The 24389-nt window shown below is 34.4% G+C and overlaps 3 protein-coding genes across 4 annotated transcripts in view; 1 reads left to right on the top strand and 2 right to left on the bottom strand.

The window, feature by feature from the left end:
• LOC135686321 (uncharacterized) overlaps positions 1–10360 on the top strand; it is a 49827-nt gene extending 39467 nt beyond the window's left edge. Inside the window, exons 21-34 of the mRNA XM_089108910.1 lie at positions 298–456; positions 976–1288; positions 2596–2949; positions 3600–3955; positions 4287–4421; positions 4679–4761; positions 5030–5144; positions 5417–5552; positions 6160–6224; positions 7930–8014; positions 8532–8588; positions 8824–8911; positions 9537–9754; positions 10121–10360. Coding sequence (XP_088965036.1) covers positions 298–456; positions 976–1288; positions 2596–2949; positions 3600–3955; positions 4287–4421; positions 4679–4761; positions 5030–5144; positions 5417–5552; positions 6160–6224; positions 7930–8014; positions 8532–8588; positions 8824–8911; positions 9537–9754; positions 10121–10214 — 2258 coding nt within the window. The 3' untranslated portion in view covers positions 10215–10360. The remainder of the gene's footprint in view (positions 1–297; positions 457–975; positions 1289–2595; positions 2950–3599; positions 3956–4286; positions 4422–4678; positions 4762–5029; positions 5145–5416; positions 5553–6159; positions 6225–7929; positions 8015–8531; positions 8589–8823; positions 8912–9536; positions 9755–10120) is intronic.
• A 975-nt stretch (positions 10361–11335) lies between these two features.
• LOC135686657 (copper transport protein ATOX1) lies at positions 11336–13056 on the bottom strand. Its single transcript, XM_065202931.2, has 3 exons — positions 12922–13056; positions 12511–12583; positions 11336–11552 (listed from the first exon to the last, which is right to left on the bottom strand). Exons 1-3 carry the CDS (start codon positions 12928–12930, stop codon positions 11425–11427), a joined length of 210 nt encoding a protein of 69 aa, XP_065059003.1. The 5' UTR covers positions 12931–13056; the 3' UTR covers positions 11336–11424.
• A 2675-nt stretch (positions 13057–15731) lies between these two features.
• On the bottom strand, positions 15732–24385 carry LOC135686655 (replication factor C subunit 3). 2 transcript variants are annotated; one of them, XM_065202929.2, is made up of 9 exons: positions 24250–24385; positions 23865–23954; positions 23195–23332; positions 22761–22828; positions 17983–18080; positions 17168–17349; positions 16808–17043; positions 16428–16497; positions 15732–15987 (listed from the first exon to the last, which is right to left on the bottom strand). In XM_065202929.2, exons 2-9 carry the CDS (start codon positions 23949–23951, stop codon positions 15799–15801), a joined length of 1068 nt encoding a protein of 355 aa, XP_065059001.1. In that variant the 5' UTR covers positions 23952–23954; positions 24250–24385; the 3' UTR covers positions 15732–15798. The 2 variants fall into 2 exon arrangements, with proteins under 2 accessions (XP_065059001.1, XP_065059002.1); XM_065202930.2 differs by having other exon boundaries at positions 24246–24353.
• Between the last annotated feature and the right edge of the window lie 4 nt (positions 24386–24389).

Raw genomic sequence — 24389 nt, 5'->3', positions numbered from 1 at the left:
CTGTGGGATGGACCAATCTTTTTATTATCATAGTTAAGTCTGGGACAGACTGTTTAGAAAATATTGGGGGACAGTCCCCTAATTTGCACCCCTGAATGTTACAGCCTTGTGTGCTTGGAAATGGCTACTTTAGTAATTGAATGCCTATCATATATGCAAAATATCTTGCCGTTTTCAATTGACAACTTGCATAGAATTTTGAATGTGAAGGCCTTGTGTTGCAGTGTGTTGCTATGGTTTTTTTATTGCTTTTAAAAGGTCAATTTAAACATTTTCTTTTAAAAGGAATCCGCTGAATAATGACAACACTAAGGAAGAGAGGAAAGCCAAGTGATGATGTTGATGATTTAGCCAGCACAGATTGGAAAAAGGAAAATGCAGAATACTTGAAAAAGGATGAAGGTTTGTTTGATGAAAGAAGCAAGTGGAGACACCTTGTTCAAGAAGCAGTGCTGGGTAACACCTTTTGCTGATTTTCTGTAGTTCAACCCTTTTTAATGTTCCATGTATCTTTCCCCATGCTCATCAACACGAACCCTAAAATTTCTCCTTTGTACAATTGCTGAATGCTTCAATCCATTACAACACAGCTCTGTTAAAGTGATTCATTAGGAATTATATATTTCAAGAGAAAGCGTGTCCACATATGTTAGATTGAAATATTATTCATTGAAAGTATACAGATTCTTGTTGAAAAATTATTTCTTATTTTTTTTAACTTTTTTTTTGTTTATTCCTAATGGTTACTGCTGAAAATTTTTGTCAATGCTTGCTATGATCTTTGAGGGTTTTCATTTCTTTCTGCCAAGAGCTTTAGACATTTTTTTCCGAATCTTGTAGCTTCTTCGACATTAGAAACAACATAGCTATTACATTTAACTGTTCTATGAAGTTTCTGTTTGTGTTGCAGTTAGCAAACTGGTACAAAAATTTGATATTATGGGGCACTTCATAGCATTTTTTTCTTTGTTTCAGGATATGTATGGTGGTCAACCTTTTTCAGCTTACCTCCAACAATTTGGTTCTTCCCTCTGAACATGTTAGAAATATCTGGCTATGAGGCTTTTGCTCTCTTATTACTTTCACCAGTGTTTACTTTGATTCCATTTGTTGACAAACTAATCTGCAGCAAGCATGGGCTAATAGCAATGCAGTTTTTGACAGTTGGAGGTCTGCTTTGCTATCAGGCACCTTCAGCAATATCAAGGTTGTTGGTGACATCCTTTGCTAATTTTTTTGCCATGCTGTGGTTGTGTGGAATTTGGTGGATGAAGTCCAAACCTTACAAGTAAGGACACCTTTTCTGTCCTTGACTATTAATAAAACAGGTGAAAAACGTTGTTTTGCGAAAGCAAATAAATAATTTGCATTCAGTAATTATTTACTAGGTCATTGGATTTAATTTCTAGAATTTTCTTACTAATTATATTTCCATCCTTTTATCTCATTTTTTTTCTATTTTGTTGCTCAAAAGTACATAGATCTACACTTGAATAAAACATTTGACAAACCTGCTAACGAGATGCTAAAAGAATAATACAAATTCCCTAAAGTAAAATATTACTGATAAATAGCATTTTGAAAATTTGCCAACATAGCATTGAAGCAAACTGTTATTGTGTAGATATATTGAGTTAGTTTATACCCTTGGATTCTAGTGGCAATATTTCTATATGCATGCAGCACTGTTATTGGCCTATTGCAAACCATTGCTGGGTATATATATTTTATAGATTTCCAATCATCATTCTCTTGTTTTAAACTCTTAAGTGTGTCGGTCGAAAAGCTCGAAATATTTGTTAATTTATTTGCTTTTTCTAGAGCCACTCTCAATTTTGTAGCATCAAAAAAATGTTTACTAAAATCTGTCACATCAAATGGGTGTGGCATTAAAGTCCACTTCAAGTAGCCAACTGCCTATCTATGTATCTCAATGTGAGTTCTCCACGTGCCACTGCCTTGACTCCCCTTATCCCCATAAACCATTATCTTGGAAGAAATCTTCCCAGTGGTGTCGCGTGATCATTCTTGCTGGAGGGGGGGGGGTTGGTGTAAGAGATGCAAAACCATATTTTACCAACATAAATTCTTTTGTTACATTAATATTTTGTTATAAATTTAATTCTACCGAAGAGTTCTCTGAAAGTTGTGGGGTTTACACCTCCGCCCCCCCCCCCCAATGCTACGCCCCTGAATCTATCAGCCTGGATCAAGCACTAAACATTTCTCCCAATTGTTTGCTTGACTGGTCACTAAAATGCCATTATATGGTTTAAAGCTATTCGTGGATAAGAACTATTTTCAGTTTTTGACAGTCTCTGAAATGCGTCACGGCTCCTAGCCTTTAAACCACAAGGGGTTGCCGAAAAGATGTTTTCCAGTTTTATAGCAGTAGCTTTGTAAAATGTTATAGGTAAGGATGTTATAATGATGTCTATGGAAGGCTGCATATCAAGCAGGTAGAACAAGACAATGCTTGTTGCTGTTATTAAGACCTGGGAAAAACTGTTCCTACTGATGTCACCGTGTTGCATAAATAGTTGTTTTAATCGTTTTATCGATTAATTTCTAAATTGGGTCTCATCTGATTGTCAGGGAGCTGGCATTCGGAGGCATGGTCATCGGTTTTATTTTGAAGCTGGTTCTGCGCATTGCATACGTCTCTCTCAATCCTCTGTGGACCTCAACTGGTTCAAATACCATGATATTTCTCCTTGCATTGGCCTGTGTCATTGATAGATCGAAGGTGATAATGTCCCTTAAAGAGGAAGAGACTGATGACGGAAATGAAGCACGTCCAGTGATGCCAGTTTCAACTTGGGTTACTGTTGGTTGTGGTTTAGGTGCTTGGTTCTTCATGGCGCAGTGGCTTTTTGCTGAAGTCTCAATCGTTTCAAGATACACAGGAACAGCTTTCCCATCGCTTAGTATTTTGCCAGTTCCTGGCGGGTATGTCCCGAGCTCTTTGACTATTTTTCTTTATTTCGAGTCGCAAGATATTAAACGAATTTGAAGTTAATGTTTTTTTTATGAATGTTTTCAATGACGTTAAGCAGGCCTTGATCAGATGAAGGAAATTTTGATCAGCTGAAGTTATAGAAACAAATCTTTATGCAAGTTAGATTTAAAACTTTGAAATGGTACCCTTTGGTTTCAATTTTGCAAGAACATCCGCGAGGGAAACATTTACATAAACAAACTCTTCTTTCAACAAGTAGTTTTGCTTCACTGATTGTCACAATTTGCCAGTTATTTCTGTAGCCTTCAAGATTTCATCACTTTTTCTGAATTCTTAGTTAATTTTTTTTAAAAGCTAGCAGCTCTGACCTCTTGTTATTTTATTACCTCAGTTTTGCTTGATCTGTCTTTGGTATTAAAGCCCAAATATAGGAGGGGGACAGGGCCTTGAATACGTTACTCGTTGACGCGAAAATTTTTAATTCGAAAAGAAATGTTTGTGGGCTAAAAACGCTCGCTTGCCTGTGCGCGGGGCCTAAAGTTTGCTGAAGTTACATGATCATATTTCTTTGTAACAAATAAGTTGATATTTGTGATTCTAGTCATTTTTCTCCATAATCTCCCACGTTTCTTTGTTTCAGAGTGTTTGTCCTGGCAGCTCTGGTCATTGGACTTACATTATCAACACAAGACTTCATTCGCTCCTCTGCTTGGTGGATCTTTGGATGTCTATCTGCCCTGCTGTTCTTCCATGCCTCTTCATTCATCGCCTTTTTCAGTGGACTGGGCCTAGCCGTATACGTCATGTCCATATTTCCATTGCTGGCGAACACAGCAAGCAAATGCTCCAAAGGAAAGGTCTTGACACTAGGCCTTCTGATTTGCATCATTTTTCTGCTCGCCTCTGTTTGGGTGGTTGCCTATAACTTTGTTCCTGGTGGTACTTTTGCCAGAGAGCGAAACGATACTATCATGATAATCGCCATGCTTTTAATGGGTAAGGCATCGCCCTTTCTGTATGTTTTACTTCATTATAAAGGGTATTCTTTCTGTCTTTTTAGTCGAATTATTGTTTTGTTTTTTTTTTATTTTCCATCTTGTTTATTCGAAACCTAATTTTGACGTTTTATATTCTAAGAGTGTCAGGCGAAAAAGCTTTCAATATGCCGTAAAATGTTTGCTTTCTTTAAAGTAATTTTCAAATTTTGTGCTGCCAAAAATTTGTTCATATTCATTTTATATCTATATTTCACCTTTGATTTGTTGTGGATGTTTTGGATTATGTGTGTCCAATCCAAGCTTGACACTTACTATCAAATTGACTATAGGCTTTGCAGCTGCAGTGAAAGTCGAAGACAAACGTGAAGATTCAAGTCACCAAGAAGTTAAGGATACAAGAGTTTTACAAGGAGATTCTAGTAAACGGAAGAATGAAACATTCTTTAGAGAAAGTGTTATCCCAGGTAGATTTTATTGATATGAATAGAGGATGCAATAAATATTTTTCTGTGCAGTAGGAAAATGGGCATGCAGATTTTTAAATATTGACATTTTTTGAAGAAAATCATGCGAATCTTTGCAATTTTTAGTGAAACGCCTGTTTCTTTTTCTAATGAAGGTGACTAGAAATAGATTTTTGCCTTCAGCATTTATGTTATAATTTTCTAACGTTTTGTGTTAAGTTATTCTCTCCTGAATGTTTTTTCTGTATTTTTTGCAGCACTTTATCTACTCCTTCTTGTTGGCGTAATTTTCATGTTCGGAAGGTACTCCCTGAGAGAGAAGAACAGGCAAAAGGCAAAGGTGTGACCAAACATAATCAATCCTATTCTTTCACTCCTTTTGGCATAACCAATTTTACTTAAGCATTTCAAATGAATGTTGAACCCCCTTTTAGATTCCAAGCATAATTTATTCTGATTTTATTTGTTCGAGTTTTACTAGATAAACAACTACAAATACCAGCATTTGTACGTTTAACTTGCATTAAAAACTATGTCATGCTAACACTATTGCGAGATATATACATTTAAGTATGAATTTTGATGGGAAATTCTTACTCATTCGATAGCTTGCAGTCAAAGACCCGAAGGTTTTCACTTCCATGATCTGGACAGTCCATTTTGGATACGACAACAAGGGTTGGCATAGTTTTAAGGAATCAGTTCAACTTATGATGGATACAGGTAAAGACACGCAAATATTCATAACTTTTCATAGGAACAAATATTTTCTATTTTGATGTTATGTTTAACTTAAACAAAACACTGCAAACTCCCATGGGTTTTTGAATCCCAATTCCTAATCTTGTCAACTATGTACATTCTTTTGAGAAATCTCTCGAGAATTCAAAACCCATCCCTAGGGAAATCATTCTCTAAAATGCAGAAGTTCACTGCCAATAAAAACATTATTTTCTAATTGTCGCTTGTTATTCTGTCTGTATACAAATCCACAGAGGCCGATGTGATCGGAATACTGGAAAGCGATTGTTCCAGGCCGTATGTTGGATCAACCGATTTTGTTTCATATGTTGAAGAAAAGCTTGGATTTTATGCCGATTATGGGCCACGGACTAAGGATCATACGTGGGGGTAAGATTCCACAGTACAAGCAATACTTGTTGACTTGGTTGCCTTCAAACATTTTATTCATTTGCACTTAATTCACGTGCATATTTTGCTCACAGTGTTTATTTTTGCGCCGGCTTTAGCATGGTGATTAAATTTTGGCTCCCTATCGAACATCCAAGAGGCATTCATCATTCTTTGCTCCAAAGAATTTTGTCATAAGGACCAAACAATCTCGTGGTTGTTCTCCAGAAGAGGTGGATTGGTGTAACTGTTTCCAAGTATTACGACTCGAACTTCCAATAGCATGAAAAAGGGTATGAATATGCAGCCCCCAACACACTTTAAATGGACATACCAAGCAAAAATGTCAATGCTCCTCTAGTATAGAAAAGGCCAGTTCTACCCTCTATAGTATATCTAAATTTCATTTCGCCTTTTTTCATTTGCTTACGAAGAAACTACATTGTCCCTTATGATTAAATAGTAATATATTTTGCTAATGGGGCCATCAGCTTGTCGTTTTGACCACTACCGAAAGCATCTGCTAGAAGCACAATTCATGCTTTCATGACTTAGCTCAGTTTGTGTTTAGTAGACTGAACACAAATTTCCTTTATTTTTTTAACAGTGCTGCAATCATCTCACGATACCCAATTGTGAAATCAGAACATTACTTGCTGCCATCTCCGGAAGGTAAGAAGAATAGATTTGCTATTCAAAGCAATAAAAGAAATGCAATTGTTAGCTAAAGCCTTAATTTCTAGAGAAACTTTTCATGACTGAAACTAACAGTTAAACTAAAGATGGAAACGCACCCTGAATAGAACTTTGGTAATAAATGTTGGCAATGAAAATGCAATTGAAAGATCGGAACAGTATGTAGATGTGAATTTAGCCAGTGCAGGACATGTAGGTGCTCTTATTTCGATCTATCCTCAGGAAATCTAGTTAGGATTTACTACAAAATCACTTCACAATTAAGATTAATCAACTTTTTACAAATTTGTTATAACTGAACATTAAAATAACCGTACTTGCAAGAAAAAATTAAATTCAAATGTTCCGGTTTAAGCTCTATATCAAGGAAGCTATTCTTCGCTTGTTTCTTTTATAAATAAACGATTATTTTCAACAGAAACAATTTTTCAGTGAGGTATGTAGTCTAACTGAAATTATTGACAACAATGTTTTGAAAGGTGCATAGTAAGTCCTCACAGAAAGATAAATTTTTAGCGAGAGCTTTCTTTGATAACAGGACTGCAAAACAATAAGATGTGAATGAAACTTATTAACACAGAGATTCTTTTGATAGAAAAGAAATGAAAAAATCGCATTTATCTTCAGTTGCAGAGGTAGATAATCAAAATGTGACTTCTTTTGTTTATGTTCCCTGACCTCCCTGAAAATTGTTGTGCTTGCGAGAACAAACTGTTTGCAAAACGGGCCTGCAAGATTTTATCAATAAATAACGCATAGAGATTTTAATTGTTTGAAGTGAAACAAAAATAAGGTTTGATGGGGCTTGCTGAATGGCAATCTTATTGGCAAAATTATTTTTGTTTAGGATAATTTTTGGCCAAGCCATTTGTAGTAGTTCTTTTTCTTTGGAACAAAGACAGCAATACAACAGTCAGTTTCAATTCTTTTTTATGAATCACTTTTATTTTTCAAAGATCGGTGAATTCTAACAGAACTATTCAAGCAGAAACTAAAGTGACATTAGAATAACGATTGTTTTAGCAATAAATTTGGCACTATAGGGTTAAATGAACTTTAGCCTATAACATAAAAGGAAGATCTGTCTCAGATTTTTTCATTTGTTCAAAAATGTTCGATGCGAAGGTGTCCTTAATGTCATCTGAGCCATAGACGAAATGCCAGTCTGGTTTTATTGCTTTCCCAGGTTTCTTCCAATATTGTTTTAAAACTATCCTTAATGATAGTTTCAGCATTTTCAATTTTTGACCACTAAATGCAATAATCATTTACATCTCTGTCCGCTCCTACCAGATTGTCATTGTATGTTTTTACGGATTGGTACATGACAACCTTCACGAAATGACCCATTCAGCTGACATGTTTGCTGCAAAAACACGAGCGGGATAAATTATCATTTCAATATCTTTTAACATCTTGTTTTTGCTGTTAAGAAAGTATAAATTGAGAGGAGGGGGCTAATTAAATTTTCCTTCTGCAAAGGGAGCCTAATAGAAGAGGGGGGCTTAATTTAGAGGGGGGCTTAAAAGAGAATTTTCGGTAATCAGGCAAAAGATTTAAAAGAGTAAAATCAAAGGAAGGTAGTGTATCTTGATTTCATTTAGGTTTTTTGATGGTTAAGATTAAATTTCTGTCATAATATTTAGGATTATGGTTGGTTGATTTTTCTTCCTTGTTGCAGGTGAACTTGCCCCAGCTCTGTTGGCATCTGTAAACATCTCAGGGCAAATTGTTGATTTTGTTGTTGTCCACATGGGTAATGACAGGTAATATGATCAAGTTAATTATCCAGCAATGTATGGTCTGGGTATAAAGTAAATATGCTATTTAGAACATCTGATGTTTAGCTTGCCCCAGTAATACAACCCCTGTCAAGCTCCCCTATGTGAAATAAGCCCCACCACATTTTAATGATGCATTATGTGTCAGTCCAAAACTTGTGGCTTACATTGGAATATATAGGATTTTTCTTAATTCACAACAGGGCGTTAAAAGTAAAAAATCTAGATATGCAAAGTATTTTACTTCTAGTATATCTGTAAAGGATGAACGACAAAAAGTGAATGCCTTTGTTGTCAAAACAAATCATTAACTCTCCACTTTTGAACACCTTCTTCAATAAACAGAGGATAACTTTATAAGGTTTAAATAATTTCAATTTATCTTGCAACAGTCTCTATTTCTCTCTCTGAAAGAACTAAAAGCCAGTCTTTTTTCCAAATTCTACTTCTTATGCAAAGTGAAAAAGCCAAAGTTGTGAATGGGAAGATTGCTCTATTTTAGGGATGATTTGGATCGTAAGCTACAAGCTGAGCAACTTGCTAGAATCTTGGACGGAAGGTAAGAAACAATTCTTTATTTATGGATAATGTTTGATATAAAATTCAGAATGTTTGGTGAGTGATTTCTCCAGCTCTTCTCAAGCTAAAAAAGCCAATGTCTGAATAAAATTACTAAAGAGTAATCAACACCATTATCTTTCAGCCAAAGTGTTTTTAAATTTTATTATTTTTTCAAGGAAAGTTTGTAATTACATCAGCTAAAATTGGAAAACCATATTCTTTTGTTTTTTCAGTGCAAACCCAATTGTATTTTTGGGTTATGTAACCTCTTCACCTGGCAGCCGAGATTATCTACATTTGTTGGATTCTGGAAGAACAAAGGTAATATATTTTTGATAATGATACCTGAACATCTTTTTGTATAATAATGCCAAGATACCAGCTTCTAAATTGTGCCAAGCTATATATTTGGTTTTCTAATTATTTTATTTTGTTTCTGGTTTGTACATTGCTTTGTACCACTGCCTTGCAAAAAACACATTTTATTGATGCCATGCATTTTTAGAAACAATTCCATGGAGAAACTAAACTAGTCCTTTTCAGAGTGAGCCAGGGTTGGCTTACTAGAGATCCAATAATATTATTATTATATTCCATGAGTATTATTTGGTGAATAGGGCAGCATCATTTTTGCTGCCACCATTTAACCAGGTGAAAAGTACAACATTATTCTATCATATGTTGAAGCTTAAAAACATGGTATATGTCTTTTAACATACCTTTGTTTTATTTATGATAAAGATTTTGTCATGAACTCTTTCCACACAAAAGCAGATGAGTTAGCTTACAAACAGAGATACAAAATCGTGCATCTTTGCCAAAAATTACACCTTAGCAACAACTATTTACTTTCTCTGGAGTGGATTCATAAGGTGCATTATAAAGTTTTTCCTGTTCAGCTACCTAAATGTATGTATGCATATATTTCATTTATTTTATTTCTAAGGACATTGACTATGAAGATTCTGAACGATGGTGTGAATACATTTTCTATCGAGATCTAATAAGACTTGGCTATGCAAGGATTTCACATGCTGGTTTATCCGATACTGAGGTGCAGCTAGGCAAATTTAAAATACCAAGCAATATAAAGAACTATACAGATTACAATGCAGTAACCACAACAGCAGATGATGTTGACAGCAAGTTTCATTTTTCAGAAAAGTAAGTGAACTTTTGAATTTTCATCTTTACCTGCAAGTCTTAATCTCTATATCTTTTATCAGGTTGTATATGATCAGTGCTCAAAATTTTGATAATGCTGTATTATTGAGATTAAATAACTGGTAGTGATGAATCTTGATGTTGGAACATTTGTTCAAGTTAATTTTTTGATAAGAAAAGTAATATAACCATTTTTTAGCAATTATTCAAACTTCTTTATTGCCAAAAGTCTCATTGTGAAAGCAAATTTTTAATTCTCAACTTGCACTTTTCAAGGCTTAATAACAAGATAAAATCTTTTTCTTTATACTAAAATACCTTTCAAATTTCTGGCTTCATCATGTTCATGACTTACTTTTTTGACAGGTTTGGTGATTTCCACATTGGTGACTTTCATGGAGAGGGGCACCATTTCCATATGGCAACACCAAAATATTTTTTTTCAATCGAAGATCAATAAAACTGGTTTGTTTAATACAGCTCATTGTCATTCAATTTAAAATAACGTAAATTCTCTTTTAGGTCCCCTTGGGGGAGGGGGTTAATTTTTTTCAGCACTTTAAAAAGGGGCTTATAGGAGAGGGGGGCTTAATAAATATTTTGTAATAAAAAGCCATTTTCAGTGGAAGACTAATTTTATGCTATTTAAAAAAAAATCAAATCATCAAATATCAAATCATCTTCTTAGGGCATGTCATCTTCTGAAATTGAGCATTCAAAAGGGTCGACTTCACCCCTCTGAGTACCAACAGCCTGCAATTTTGGTCAAAGGCTCTCATATGCACATTAAATATTTGTCTTCGGATCCGTGGAAACTGAAGGAAACATGCTTTGAATCTTGATTTGATTAGAAGTTTTGAGTGACCAATAAATAAAATGAAAATATCTGTTTTTTTTCAAGTTTACTTATTTTCGCATCAGTGAAATTTTGTTTAGGGGGGGGGGCTAAATTGAGAGGGGGCTTAAAAGAGAATTTACAGTAAGCCACTTTCAAGATGTTTTTGGTATTGGTAAAATTTTATGTATTTTTAGTAGCTGTACAAAACTTTGTCCTTATTGATATTTTCAGAATACACAAAATTTTTTCCATGTCAAAATATAATTTTTGCAACAACAGGATTTGAAATATATCATTGCATGCTTCCAAACATGTCTGCTTGTCATTTTCAAATACAAGCAACTTGCATCCAAATGATAATGGCCACATATTTCGGATTGTTTGTTTCATTTTTTAGAGCCTGCAATCAGACTTTTTCAAAGAACTTTTTTTTGTTTAGTTCTATCTTCAGTTTGAAGTCTCGTTGCATTTCTGTACCATTAAATCAGTTTATGATTACCAAAAAATTGTACATTGACAAGGCTTGTTATTTACTACATATGTTATAACAGATTATGATGGGGGGGAGTTAAACCGAAATACAATTTTACTTGGAAATTTATTTTTCCCCCTCTCACATTGATATGCATCAGCAGTGTAAAAACTTCTCTAAGGTTTAAAAATTTAGAGTTCCTCTTGCTGAACTTTTAAAAAGTGATCATTTTCAATAATTTTATCAGGCTATGCAAAATAAAACACTACTCTTAAATCTAATCTCATTATTTTCCATTCTTGAACTCATATTTTTAGTCAAGCATTATACTTGTCCTTGATAAGTTCACTTTTAACCAATTCAAGCTGTTCCAATATATGATGTTTTCTTCCCTGTCTTTGAAATGGTTGCTAAAATATCATCAGATGGGAGATCACTTTCAACCCACACTCTTTGTTTCTCCAAGCTGATTTCAAAATTACTCACACCTGAAACAAAAAACAGGTCACAATTAGCAGAAATTCACAATTACCACATTACGAATTGAAACCCAGATAAAATCTAAAACTCCAAAATCAATGCAACACAATATTGTTCTAAAGCATAATTAACAGTTAAAACTTGAAATATGTTTTTCAAACATTCATTTGAGATTTTAGGAGTTACATACTTTGTAAACAAGCCAGTGGTAATGATGCTGTCAAAAATATCATTTTCTAGAAAGATTTTAGTCAGGAATTTGCAACATGGCAATATATAATATGGAACTGCAACAAATGATTAACAACAGGAGAGAGTCAAATGAAAGTCTAATTACTGGACAAAAAACCCCATAGTACATAATCCAGAGTATTTTCTTGCTTCTTAAAGGTAACAAACAATGCCTAAAAGTTATATCCTAAAAATAAAACAGAACTATACATAATAGTTATATGATTAAACTAACAAAAATTCAAGTGAGTTCATTGGTTGGCAGTTACAATTTCTTTCAATCTGTCTAGACAAAAATAAACTAAATTTAATCAACCGCACTACTCAAATTAGTCATTATAATTTCCTTTTGTTTGCTCATCATTGGTCAATCATTACTCCATATATTTGAACTGCCATCTTTCACATAAGAAAATGATTTTAAAACTATGCTTTTAAAAAACTTAAGGCAGCTCTATCTAGTGTGTTTGATTAACATATTTCCAGTTCTAAAAAGATTTCTAAATTCCTGCTATACTTAAAGTGGGGTGATTGGAAAATTTTTGGCTAGCTGTTTTGCCAGCCTTCATGTGACCCTTATTGTTTATTTTGCTTTTGATAGTGTTTAAAGATAGTTCTGATTATTGAAACGAAGTTCCACCATAGGCATTCTGCCTTTACAGTGCACAGAAATCTAATGCAACCTGTCAGAACTTTTTGGGATAGGAAACGGCTGACTCTATCATAACAATTTACCTTCTTTCTTCTTGAGGACTCTTTCCACAGCTCCCGAACAACCCCCACACGTCATTGCCACTTCAAACTCGTACTGAAAAAACAATGAGCATGCCTCATGAATTGGTAAATTATTAATTTGTTTTCTTGCTGTGTTATTTATACTGCAAGGTGGACTGTTTTGTTGAATCGAAATATATATTTTCAATAACGTTGTTGACAGCATGATTATCTAGGATGCAACTGATTTTAAATAAAGTTTTTGAAAAATTCATTTTCTTGACATAAACAAAGAAAAAACCAATTTACAATTATGGACGACAGCTCTGTGACCTCGCGGAACCAGTAACGAAACATTCACCAATAGAGACACTAACTTATGAAATTTTTATGAAACATTAAGTTATGAAATTTAATATTTTCTACCAGCACCTTTGGCATCTTGCTTTTTGAAAGATTTTTCCACGCTGCCTTCTCGAAGAATTGTGATAGCTGCCACAACTTCTGCTTTGCTTCAATGCTTTGCTTCCTTTTCCATCAAAACGAGGCTAACGGTGATTTTCACGTGATATAGAAGCGAAGGTGGGGGCATATATTCCTAACTCTATGGGGCATGTAGAGGTATGGGTAGCCTTCCCTGGGTAGCCTTAAGCATTTCTGGCTGGTGCCGAACAAACAAGTGCTAAAATTGGAGGGTGCCAAAACTTTGAGCAAAATACCACAGTATAAATTTTCGGCATCTCCGTGTCAAAGTTTCTATGGTTCTGTCGTGCTTGCTCATCAATCTTGCAACTTTGAATTTTGTTGTAGAATAATTTCCTGTTCAATTTTTATAACTATGTTTTTCGGGTTTTCGGGTTTGGAGAACTGATAAACAGGGGGGGGGGGGTTCAAAATTATAGATGAACGCGCGGGGTGTTAAAATCGTTAAAATTTCTTTTCTGATTAAATTTCATATCTTAAACCAAATAATTCGAACAGTGGAAATTATAGTAGTAGCAGTGGCGTACCCAAGGAATGAAGTGGTCCGGACCCCCTACTTTTCTAAAATATGGTCCTCGAGGTTTTTATCCAAAAACGATGTAAAACTTATTGGGGGGGGTGTAGTATACTTTATGCTTGTGTCAATAACAATTGTTAAATGCTTTGCTATTCACCGTAGCTAAAATGAATCAAATAATCCCAGCCCAGACCCCCCCCCCCCCCCCACTATTACAGCCCTTGGTACGCCACTGAGTAGTAGGTGTTCCACAATAGTCTTGGCTTGGCTCATTGCTATTCATTCAATGTATAAATGATTGTCTTCAAATTGAATACTCTTGTATGCCAATGACGCAGGCTAAATTAGCTGACACATTAAGATGTGGATATTTGATATAATGGCTCCAAAGAAAGATAGCTTCAAAAAAATGCTTGCATGTACGTTTCAGATTAGACATCTCTTTATAAATGGTACATATAATTGTTTGCAAAAATGACAGTTGAAGAATGAATGTACTTTATATACAAAAATATTTACGGTATTACTAAACTTACCTCATTCAAAACCACAGTAAATTAAACATTATATATAATGTTGATCACGGCCTGCAGACGAATATTTCTTTGATCTGCAACAAAATCCAATTATTCAACTTTAAGTACATTGTTGGAGTGGTAAAAGTGACACGCTCTTGAAGCTGCAAAAGCGATTTGCTCATCTGATATTTAGCTCTGACAGGAGGACGCGCTAAAATGCATGTTTTTAATAAGAAACTTGGATCAGCACCTAGTGCTAGAATTTTCTTAATTTGGCATCCAAAATTTGGGGTTTTAGAACCAAAGTTTCTTAGTTGGCCTCTTATTTTCAGGACTTAAAATTGCCTTTTTGTTTTGAAGCGGAGCATTATCGGAAGGATATTGACGCAATCTTGTTAAAAAATTTACAGTATGCTATCTTTGCCAAATAAATCAACAAAATAAAAAATATAAAACTCTTTTTAAAGATTGAAATTTTACAGTTCATCAATTTTTCTTGAGCCTAGTACTAAATTTTTTTATAAATTTTTTGCCATCCTGGTACTAATTTCTTACAAACTAGTTTCTCATGATAAAAAACGTGTACTTTGTTCATAGAAGTCATCGGGCTGCCACTCCATTAGCGCAATGAACATTTGCATCCACATGTTCGAAGTTATTAACGGTGCTGCTCCACCATAGCTTTCGAAAGTCTTATAGACAGTATGGAGCAAGAAATTGGACTTCGTTTCTTTTACAAACAAATAAAATAATCTCATGGACATAATGATATCAGGCTCTCTTATTGAGAAACTCAGATGAAGAAACATGATTGCTGAGACTTTCCTGCCTTTATCGAATCCCAAATGGCATTTAATCCTAGTGGAATGTATGTTAGCCTTCTATCTTCATTCAATGGATCTATAAATGCCCGGCTTGATTTTCCTAATCCCATTCTCCCATATGCTGGTTTTCAGAAGATCAATACTGAATGGTGAGATTCCTGGTTTTAATGTGGACGTATGAAATACTTACGCTAAGATTCTGCAGCCTTGAAACACCGAAATCGATTTCTGTCCTTCAGAACCCTTAATTACGATAACTGATGTTAAAATTTTGGTCTACTTTTGGTCCGAAAAAATCCCACGCCGTCTAATTGAAACTTTTTTGCCTCAAAAACCTCTACTCCAATTCCTCTATTCCTCTATTCCAAAACCAAAACCTCTATCCCAAAACTCCTCTCGATGCATTAAATTTTATTTACCAGATTGCAATTTCTTACATCCCCCATCGGTAATCACGTTCTATAAATTTTTGTCTCAAGCATTTCTCCTAGCACCCGCCACCCTTGTTAAAAAATAGGTGGATTGGGGATTTTTACTTCCAGGATTTCTCCTTGCTGGTCCACAATTTCATTAACAAGACTTACTGTAAGAGATAATACGCATTTTTAAAAAAAAAAGAGTGGTGTTTACAAGATGTTACTGAATGTGGTGTTTACAAAATGTTACGATTAAGCTATAAGAGCTGGCCTGTTTTTTTTCATTGTTATCATAATACACTACTGCATATAAATAAAATCATGCACAACATTCTACATACCATAAGTATAGACCTTGTCCAACTCGAAACACAAAAGGGAACTTTGGCATGTTAGTTTTGTTATGTAGGTTGACATACTTACAAGAGCACTTTTGAGATGTTTCGCCTGACAAAGAAACCAAACAAAAGAAAGAAAACATGAATCCTTTGTTAACTAAACATTTATTACCATTTTGCTTTATTTACATCATCAGACTAAATATATAAACTTCAGTACATTCCAGCCATTCCTTCCTCCAAAAACCGTTTATAAATACTCATGAACTTTGCAATAAATGCCTCCAGATGGTAAATTGCTTTTGTTCCAAGCTGCAGCCTGTGTTCATAAGAAGCCGCGATCTGTGTCACTTCTGTTTTCAATGTTCCATCGCAGTTCTTCACTAGCTCTTTCAACAGTCCCTACAATTTATTGATCGTATTTAGTGAAGTTGAAAGCAATGCAGAATGACAAGAATAATAGTGCACATTTTTTATGTAAACTGTGGTATCATGATTTTGCAGTCTTCTTATTTTAAAAAAACCTGACTCCCTTCATCCCTTGCTTAAAAGCTGTTACATAAACTTGTTAATAAACAATGCTGGGGTTTTCTTTAAATCAATCTTTAACCTACTGAGTCAAACAGTATCTGCCCTGTTGCTTGCTAATCAACTTCAAATTGCCCTACTTATACTCTAGATTTCTAGTACCAGATGCCAAAATCTTGCCACCATGCTTATATGCTATGTATTGTTTTCCATTTAGTCATTTATCTCTAGATTAACCACACTTGTGATTATCCATATCAATCCATGGTTTAAAAAGGCAATGCACAGGAGAACTTTTTGAAACTGTTACCAACCTTCACTATAATATCTGGCGGTATGCAGTGAATGAGCAATTCATATAGTCTGTTTCTCACTTCAAGGAGCCTGGAAGAGATATATGATCATATATGAGAAAAAAACAAAAATTTTTGGCATACTGATCCATTATATTGGCTATTTCTAGAAGGATACTCTTCAAAATTAAAAGTATCATTGCACAATTCAATAATGAAGGGAATTATTGTACAAGTGACTTGTAATATTACCAGCAATTATGTCCAAAACATAAAAAGAATAATATGGACCAAATAGAAAGGCAGTTGGTAAAAGGCAAACCCCCTAAAAAATCATTTTGAATATAGTACGCCATGTTTGAGAGATCTCTTTGAAACCCTGCTATTGAAATGAGCAATACCTTTGTGGACTCTGTTGCTCAATAATCAATGATGCAGTTTGTTGGAGGTAGATTTCCCAGTCTGGTTCCTGAATGACTTGGTCTTGGCTGAAGGGATATTGTTGCACCCTGCAAGCTTCACACATCAGAATGGCTCTTCTTAAGTTGCGGTTGGATTTCTCAGATATTTTAGCTGCCAACTCAGGAGGTAGTGCAAGCCCCTCCTTTTTGCAAATATTCTGGAGAACTTGGCATATCTGGAAGAAAAATGCTTTGTATAGAGCTTGGAAAATGCAAAAAAGAACTTAAAAATTTATTTAATAACATGTGAGCTAAAGAAGAAATTAGAGTAAACTTCTTATTGATGATATTATGTTGTACCTGTTCATTTGTTGGAGCAGAAACCCTCACACCAAGGCATCTACTTCGAATGGCAGGAATGACCTTGCTGGTGGAATTGCAACATAAGATAATTCTGCAGGTAGCAACATATTTCTCCATTGTTCGTCTCAATGCATGTTGGGCATCTTTTGTAAGGCGATCAACCTCCATTAAAACAACAACTACAATCATGAAAGAGAGGAGTGGTTGCAGTTAACTGTAAGTGTCAAAATATTTGTCTGCATTTAATGATGAGAAATCAACACATTAATCACTAAGGTTTGGAACTTTGATTTTCACGTAAACTTGCAAAGGTAATGGGGAAAATGGCCAGTTTAAAAAAATATATTACAATGTTAGTCTCCAAAAAGGCTTAGCCAATGACAGAGGTAGCAACTGCCTTTCTATTACAATTGTAGTAGTAAAGAAAAGATCAATCAAGACAAAACTAAAAATTAAAACGGAAGTAGCTCTGGGTTAGTCAAAGTTTTACTCCAATAGCAGAATAATAAAAATATTGCTAATAGTAAAACTACTAATGGTTAGACACACATCCAAAAAACTATCAATATTATAATTATTATAAAGCCTCGCTACAGTTGATAATTATAATTATAAAATTGATAAAATGATAAAGTGACTATGAATTCGAAAGTTCCTATGTATTCACAACATCTGCAAATGTTTCATGGGATGTCATAAAAAGTTGTCACATTTGACTATCTTTTTAATGATGGAAGAACATTTGTTATGTGGGGCATCTTGCCTTCAATAGCTGAACAGTACTTTGCTATAAAATTATTTGTATGGCAAACCTTTAAATGATTTCTGGGAGCTTGAATCTAACTGGTTCATTTGTGCTGCAGTTTTTATGAGCTCTTGAATAACAACTCGGTCATAAATTCCTACATCACTGTAAAGACAAAGGATATTAACGAGGTTAACTACGAGATTAACTACGGATGCGAGATTAACTACGCTAAAGGTATCCTTCTGCAATCAAAGAGCTGTAGAATAGTAAATACAAAATATTCATAGAGATAACTCTTATCTGATAAAATATTTGTTTAAAGCTCTTATCTGATAAAAAGCCACAACAAAAGTTTCCAAAATTATTGTTGCTACATCTATTTTTTAAAGGAGATGCTCTGAAAATTCATTCTGCCACCTCGTCAAACTTGACCAAGACAAAAATTCAAGAATTAGAATAAAGAAACAAATGAGAAAAAATACCAACTTAGTATACATCTAAAATTCACTATTTTTTGTGATCTGGACCACTTTTTTATCTGTCATTTTTTTCTTTCCTGTTGTCAAGAACTATAAAATGCTGCTTTCAAGGAGAAAATTTGTGTTGCATATGGCATTCGTAGTCGTCCGATAAATCTGTATTTTCCCCAACCAATAAATGTCGCCATCTCTACTTTGTTTCCTTTCGCCATGATCACCAAAGAACAGAATAATCAGATGAACAGTGAAGAAAAATCTTGGATCGAAACTTTAATTACCGGATTTTGAAGGTTAATAAAGCACCAGATGTTGATTGGAGATATTTCCCCCTTGGCACCCACTTGGTACCCACTTGGCACCCCCTTGGTTAAATAACTGTTGGGGAATTCCAGAATTATGTCAACCAAAATTTTTAAAAACATTAATTTTTAAAGTTCTTGATTTAAGGGAAAAAATGAAAATAACAAATAGCTAAGATATTAAATAATTCAAACAGGTAAATTCAATATTCTGTTAGCTTGTTTTTTCATTTATTTTTCCATGTTTTTTTGAAACTATTTTTGAGTGCAGCTTCAACACGAATAAATATCAGAAAGACAATTAAAATTTTTTGAAGCATTGTTTGTTTGACAAGAAATGTTATGTTGCTCTGGTAATATAAATTGAACAGATTAACAAACTCTTAATAAATTCAAAAAATATTTTCATTTGTATTTTTATATTTGAAACATAAAGATGGCCTAAAAACTGTTGTACGTCTGTAACAAAATTGTCATTTTTTTAAAAATATTTCTTTACCTAATTGCTGGATGTTATTGATTGTTTCTAAACTTCTGGATTTTAATTCAGTTAACAATACAACATCTAAAGTTTTAAAGAAAACATTTTTATTTTACTTTTAAATGCTGTTACAGACGTACATTTTTTTTGTACGTCTGTAACGTACGTCTGTAACATTTATAAAGCTGTAACTAGAAGTATTCATCACAGAAAGGCCTGGGCACTAATTAGTTAGTTGTTTTGTTGCCATGGCAACTATCAAGGTTTGGGCCTAAATTTTTGGAGAATGTTATTCAGAAGGCCTAACAAATTTAAAATAAGAACAAGATAGCTGAGAAAGTTAAAATCAAGAAACATAGAGAAGTTATGGCAAAAACGACAGCTGAAAGAGTAAGAGAACACAGAAAACGATTAAAAGAACTGAATGTAGATAAATGGAAACAAGAAAAAGAAAAGGATAGAAAAAGAAAGGCAGACAAAAGAGCAGCATTGAAGACAAATAACCCAGAAAGGTATCAAGAAGTGAAAAATGAAGAAGCAAAAAGAATAAGAAAATATCGAGCAAAGCTAAAAATGCTTGCAACAGCACACGTTGCAGAAGAACAACCAGCTCTTTTTGCAAACCGTCAGTCTTTTGGAAAAGCAGTAAAAAAGGTGAAAAGCAAATTGCCAGAGTCACCAAGAAAACGAAAAGCTGTATTGGCAAAACTTGCTGAAGATGCTGGCATTTCTTTCACAGGGAGCCCTCCAAGCAAAAGCAAAAAACCAGGGCCAAAAGAAAACACAGAGATTGATGCTGCTGCAATTGCTTTTTACAGTAATGATGACATCAGTTGGCAAGCCCCTGGAAGAAAGGACAGAGTTATATACAGATCCAGAGATGCAAATGGAAAAAAACACAAGGAATATGTGCAATGCAGATACATGCTAATGAGTCTTGGTGAGGCACATCAATTGGCTGTTACCACTGGGCTGATGATAAGCAGATCAAAGTTTTGCTCCCTCAGGCCCAAGCACATCAAACTAATGGAAGACAGACCTCACAATGTATGTGTTTGTGTTACACATGAAAACATGAGAATGCTTCTTCAGGCGTTGAAGCCCCATATCAATGTTCCAAGCTGCCAAACAAAGTTTACAAGTGAGCTTGTTTGTGACCCAACTTCAAAGAACTGTATGAGTCTAAAATGTGATGATTGCAGCAAAAACCTTGAATCGTTTAAGCCAAATGGAGAATCTGCTGATCTACTGGTCAAATATCCACAGTGGCAAGGAGCCTCAAGCGAGTTAAGTAAGATTTCTGTTTCAGAGACAGTTGAGTCGGCATTCAGTGAGCTTAAAAGGCAACTTCCAGCATACTTGATACATGTTTATATCAAGCGACAGCAGAAAACGTTTTTCGAAAAAAAGAAAAGTAATGTTGATGGAAAATCGTGTGTCTTGCATGTTGACTTTTCAGAGAATGCATTGCTTAGAGATCAAGACGAGCCTCAATCGGCACATTGGACGCACAATCAAGCTGGCCTCTTTACCGCTTATTTTTGGAGGACCCAAGTCTCAGGAGAAAGCCATATCATTGTCACAGATGATGTGAATCATACAAAGGATCAAGTTTGGACATTCATCACCACTTTGTTGGAGGATTTTACTGGAAGGCACCTGGATATTGAAACCATAGATATTTTTTCAGATGGCACAAGTACACAGTTTAAGCAAAGATATCTTTTTTCCAATCTTTCTAAATGGGAGTCTACATTTGGAATAAAAGTCAACTGGCATTTTTTTGCAACCTCACATGGCAAGGGCGTGATTGATGGCATTGGCGGAACGGTAAAGCGTTCAGTTTGGCGTGCTGTTCGCAGTGGTAATGCTCGAGCATCTAAACCATATGACTTTTACCAGCTTGCTGTAGAAAGAAACCCTAATGTGAAGTTTCACTTTGTCTCAGCGGAGACAGTCCAATTGAGAGCAAAGGAAATTCAGCCATATTGGGATCAAGTTTTAAGGATCATTGGAACACGATCTGTTCACACAGTATCTTGCAGAGGTGATTCAACTGTATTGGTTGCTGAAGTTTCTACTGCAAAAGAGTTTCAAGCCCATGTATTTCTGGATGTTTCAGACTCAGAAAGTTCTGATGATGATTCAGTTGATGATTTTGCAGATTCCTCACCAGAATGTAAAGATGAAGAGCAATCCCAGCCTGGTGAAAATTGCTCTATTACTACTGGTGATTTTGTTGTTGTGCAATATGAATCCGAACGAAATTCAAGAAAAAATTACATCGCCCAGGTAATAGAAATCGATAATGAAGCTGATCTCCATAAAGTAATAAATATGCGTCGATGTGGAGAATCCAACAAATTTGTGTTTATTCCAAAAGACAAGTGCTGGGTTGAAAAGAATCAGATTAAAGCTAAACTTGAACAACCAAACTTTGATCAAAGACAACGATATACTTTTGAAAAAATTCCAGACATTTTGTAATGTTTTTTGACTTGATAGTTTTTGAGTTCCATCAACCGTATTGTCCGGTTTACAAGTCGACCTGGTGTATAAGTTGAGGTACCAATTTTAAGGATTAAGGTTGATGAAAATTGTACAATATAAATTTATTTAAAAAGATACCTGTTGTAGAAGTCTACTTGCTATTTTTCACCCAAAATTTTGGATCTGAAAGCTAGACTTATTCACCAGAAAATATGGTAAATTTGTTACAGATGTACAATATCATCAGTTTTAAATTCTGAAATAAATTAATTGTTTTTATGGAAAACATAAATTTTTCAAGAGTAAGAAATTACAAATAAACTGATGTGATATGGCACATAAAGTTTTTTCTAAATTGTTAACAATATTTCTAGAAAATGTGTTACAGATGTACATTCACACATAAAATTCACAGTGTTCATCTGTAACGTACGTCTGTAACAGGAGTTAACTAGTGTTAATGTTTACTAATTTATTGTTCTAATGTAATTTTTGTCAAGTTACATGGTAATTTTCTTATTTATATATGTTTATATTGTTTCAGCAAGAAATATTATTATGGTTCTCTTTAGTTTCAGAAAATTTTGTTGTTAAAAATCCTGTTTCATTTGTTGACTAATTTCTGTGTACGTCTGTAACAGGTACATTTTGATAAATACTCAGAAAATCAAAATATTTAAAATCATTTTCTTCACAAAATAGATATAATCTTATTATTAGGCATTGGCTGAGACCAAAACATAAAAATAAAATGAAAAAAATAAAAAATAAAATCAATAATTTCATTCTGAATTGTACGTCCGTAACTATGGAATTGCCCTGTTATGTTAAGCAATTATGTTGTAACATCTTTGTGACACCAATGTCAAATCCTGTATGGAAGTACTTTAAAACACCTTGGAAAATGACAGAACTGCCTTTGAATTTGATGACTTCAAACTTATTGCTGCTTTAAAAATCTTTCCATAAGCAAAGTTTTCTAGCAAATTCTTTGTTTTGCGTCTGCGATGATTTGCACGCCTCGGACAATTTGGGCGTGTGTGGAGGGATCGCACACCTCATATAACAAAGACTGGATAAAGGGGAAACTTGCCTTGGATTAACTTCAATGTGGTAGTTGCTTGATATTGTTGTGATTTCAATTTTCTTCTTTGATGGAGTCTGATATTGTAAAGAAATTTAGTCAAAGCATGTCACTGTCTAAGTTGCAAAATATAATGCCAGAAAATAATTAGCATATATGAGTGGCATTTCAATAAAAGATTTGTCTACTTCCACCTAAGGGTATGCGCTTCTTCTTGCTAATCAAATATACAATAACTAATTCAGTTTCACATGAAGTTATCAAAATAACTAGTAGCCAATTTTCCTTGTGAAAAATCCATTTAATTGTAAAGTCAAGTCCTGAAGAATAAAAATTTCTTAAGGTGTTACACTTTATTTTTTATTGTGTTAAATTTTTTATAATAGAATATTTTAAAAGCACTGAGTAAATAATAGAAAATTTATTCTAAAAAACAAACTTACCTGGAAAGACTGCTGATCAAGCTTCAATTTCTCCACCCCTGATCCATACATTTCTCTAAGAATGCACATAATTCTTGTCTTTTTGCCAGCACCAGTTGGTCCATAAACCAAAAGATGTGGAATGTCACCTCCATTGATCTGCAACAAAACATAAAGGCTGACTTGCGATGTGATTAATGTGGTATACAGCCATGTAGCTGCAGAGGGGCACATGGGGGCTTTCTGATATACTTTGATGTATGTATGATCTACATTGATGCCCCAAGAAGGTGACATAGCACACCTTTTTGGCAGAGTGTCTCAACACACTTAATTTTCCTGAAAAAATACCCAGCTTGAGCAATATCTTTTGAGGAGTGGCTACAGAAACTTCACAGCTTTCTAATATTTTGTGATTGATTCATTGTTCTGTTTTTGACTCATAGTTCCTTTGTAACCTTAGTAAGCTTGATTTAGTCCAAATATATCTTTTCATTATATATCTGCTTTCTTTTTTAAATGCTCCCCCCTCTCAGGTATGGATCTTGCTCGAGCTCGGGAGTTTTCCCACCCCAGCTGACATCTACAGCTACGTGGTTGGTGGTAAATCTAATCAACTCGTTTATTAGGTTTTTAAAGTGCAAAATGTTCTCAGTGCTTAATGAAGCAAGCTAGGATTTGAACAACTTACCAATTTCTTCAAATGCTTGGCTTGTTCTAGATGATAACTTAGTTTTGCAAGTGACGTTGGCCTATGTTTGTCAATCCACAAACTCATATTCTGAAAGTGAGATTAATTTTCATCATTTATAGTAAGGAAAAGTGAAAAAGAAACCACGGTTACGATTGTGATTAAGTATCAAAACAAAGTAATTCTGAAAAGTTGAAAACTTTTTTATGATCGCTAATAGCGTCAGTAGACATTCTGGATTGATTGAATTCAATGAAATAATAATCCTGTTCTGAATAAATTCTGCAGGAGCTTGAGATGTTTCTAAGGGGTGTATTTCGCAACGCAAGTCTCGTGATTCATAAAAAAATTAACTATAAAAGAAGAGTACAGAAAGCTTACTAACGCGGATAATTGTATAATTTGTTTCTCTAAGACTCCACTTTAACAGTTTTTCTCCAAGCGTTTTTCATTCGAAACACTGGCCTAAATTTTGGCGCCAAATGGATGAATATGAAATCGAGTCCAGCCTCGTCAAAACAAGCA

Source organism: Rhopilema esculentum, chromosome 6 (genome assembly GCF_057945365.1).
Source record: "Rhopilema esculentum isolate cy_ngs chromosome 6, ASM5794536v1, whole genome shotgun sequence".
Classification (NCBI taxonomy): Eukaryota; Metazoa; Cnidaria; class Scyphozoa; order Rhizostomeae; family Rhizostomatidae; genus Rhopilema; species Rhopilema esculentum.
The sequence above is the reverse complement of the archived record's forward strand: the minus strand, read 5'-3'. Positions and strand labels throughout refer to the sequence as shown.

Bases quoted from the DNA above. Each gene is read 5' to 3' on its own strand.
- LOC135686657 (XM_065202931.2), bottom strand. The intron at 11,553-12,510 runs GTAAATTGTTAT...TTTTTGTTTCAG, and splicing joins AGTCCTCAAGAAGAAAGAAG to GTGTGAGTAATTTTGAAATC.
- LOC135686655 (XM_065202929.2), bottom strand. From the start codon at position 23,951: ATGAGTTTGTGGATTGACAAACATAGGCCAACGTCACTTGCAAAACTA. The intron at 18,081-22,760 runs GCAAGTTTCCCC...TTGTCTTTACAG, and splicing joins CACATTGAAGTTAATCCAAG to TGATGTAGGAATTTATGACC. The intron at 16,498-16,807 runs GTATTGCTCATT...TATCTCTTCCAG, and splicing joins GAGCAACAGAGTCCACAAAG to GCTCCTTGAAGTGAGAAACA.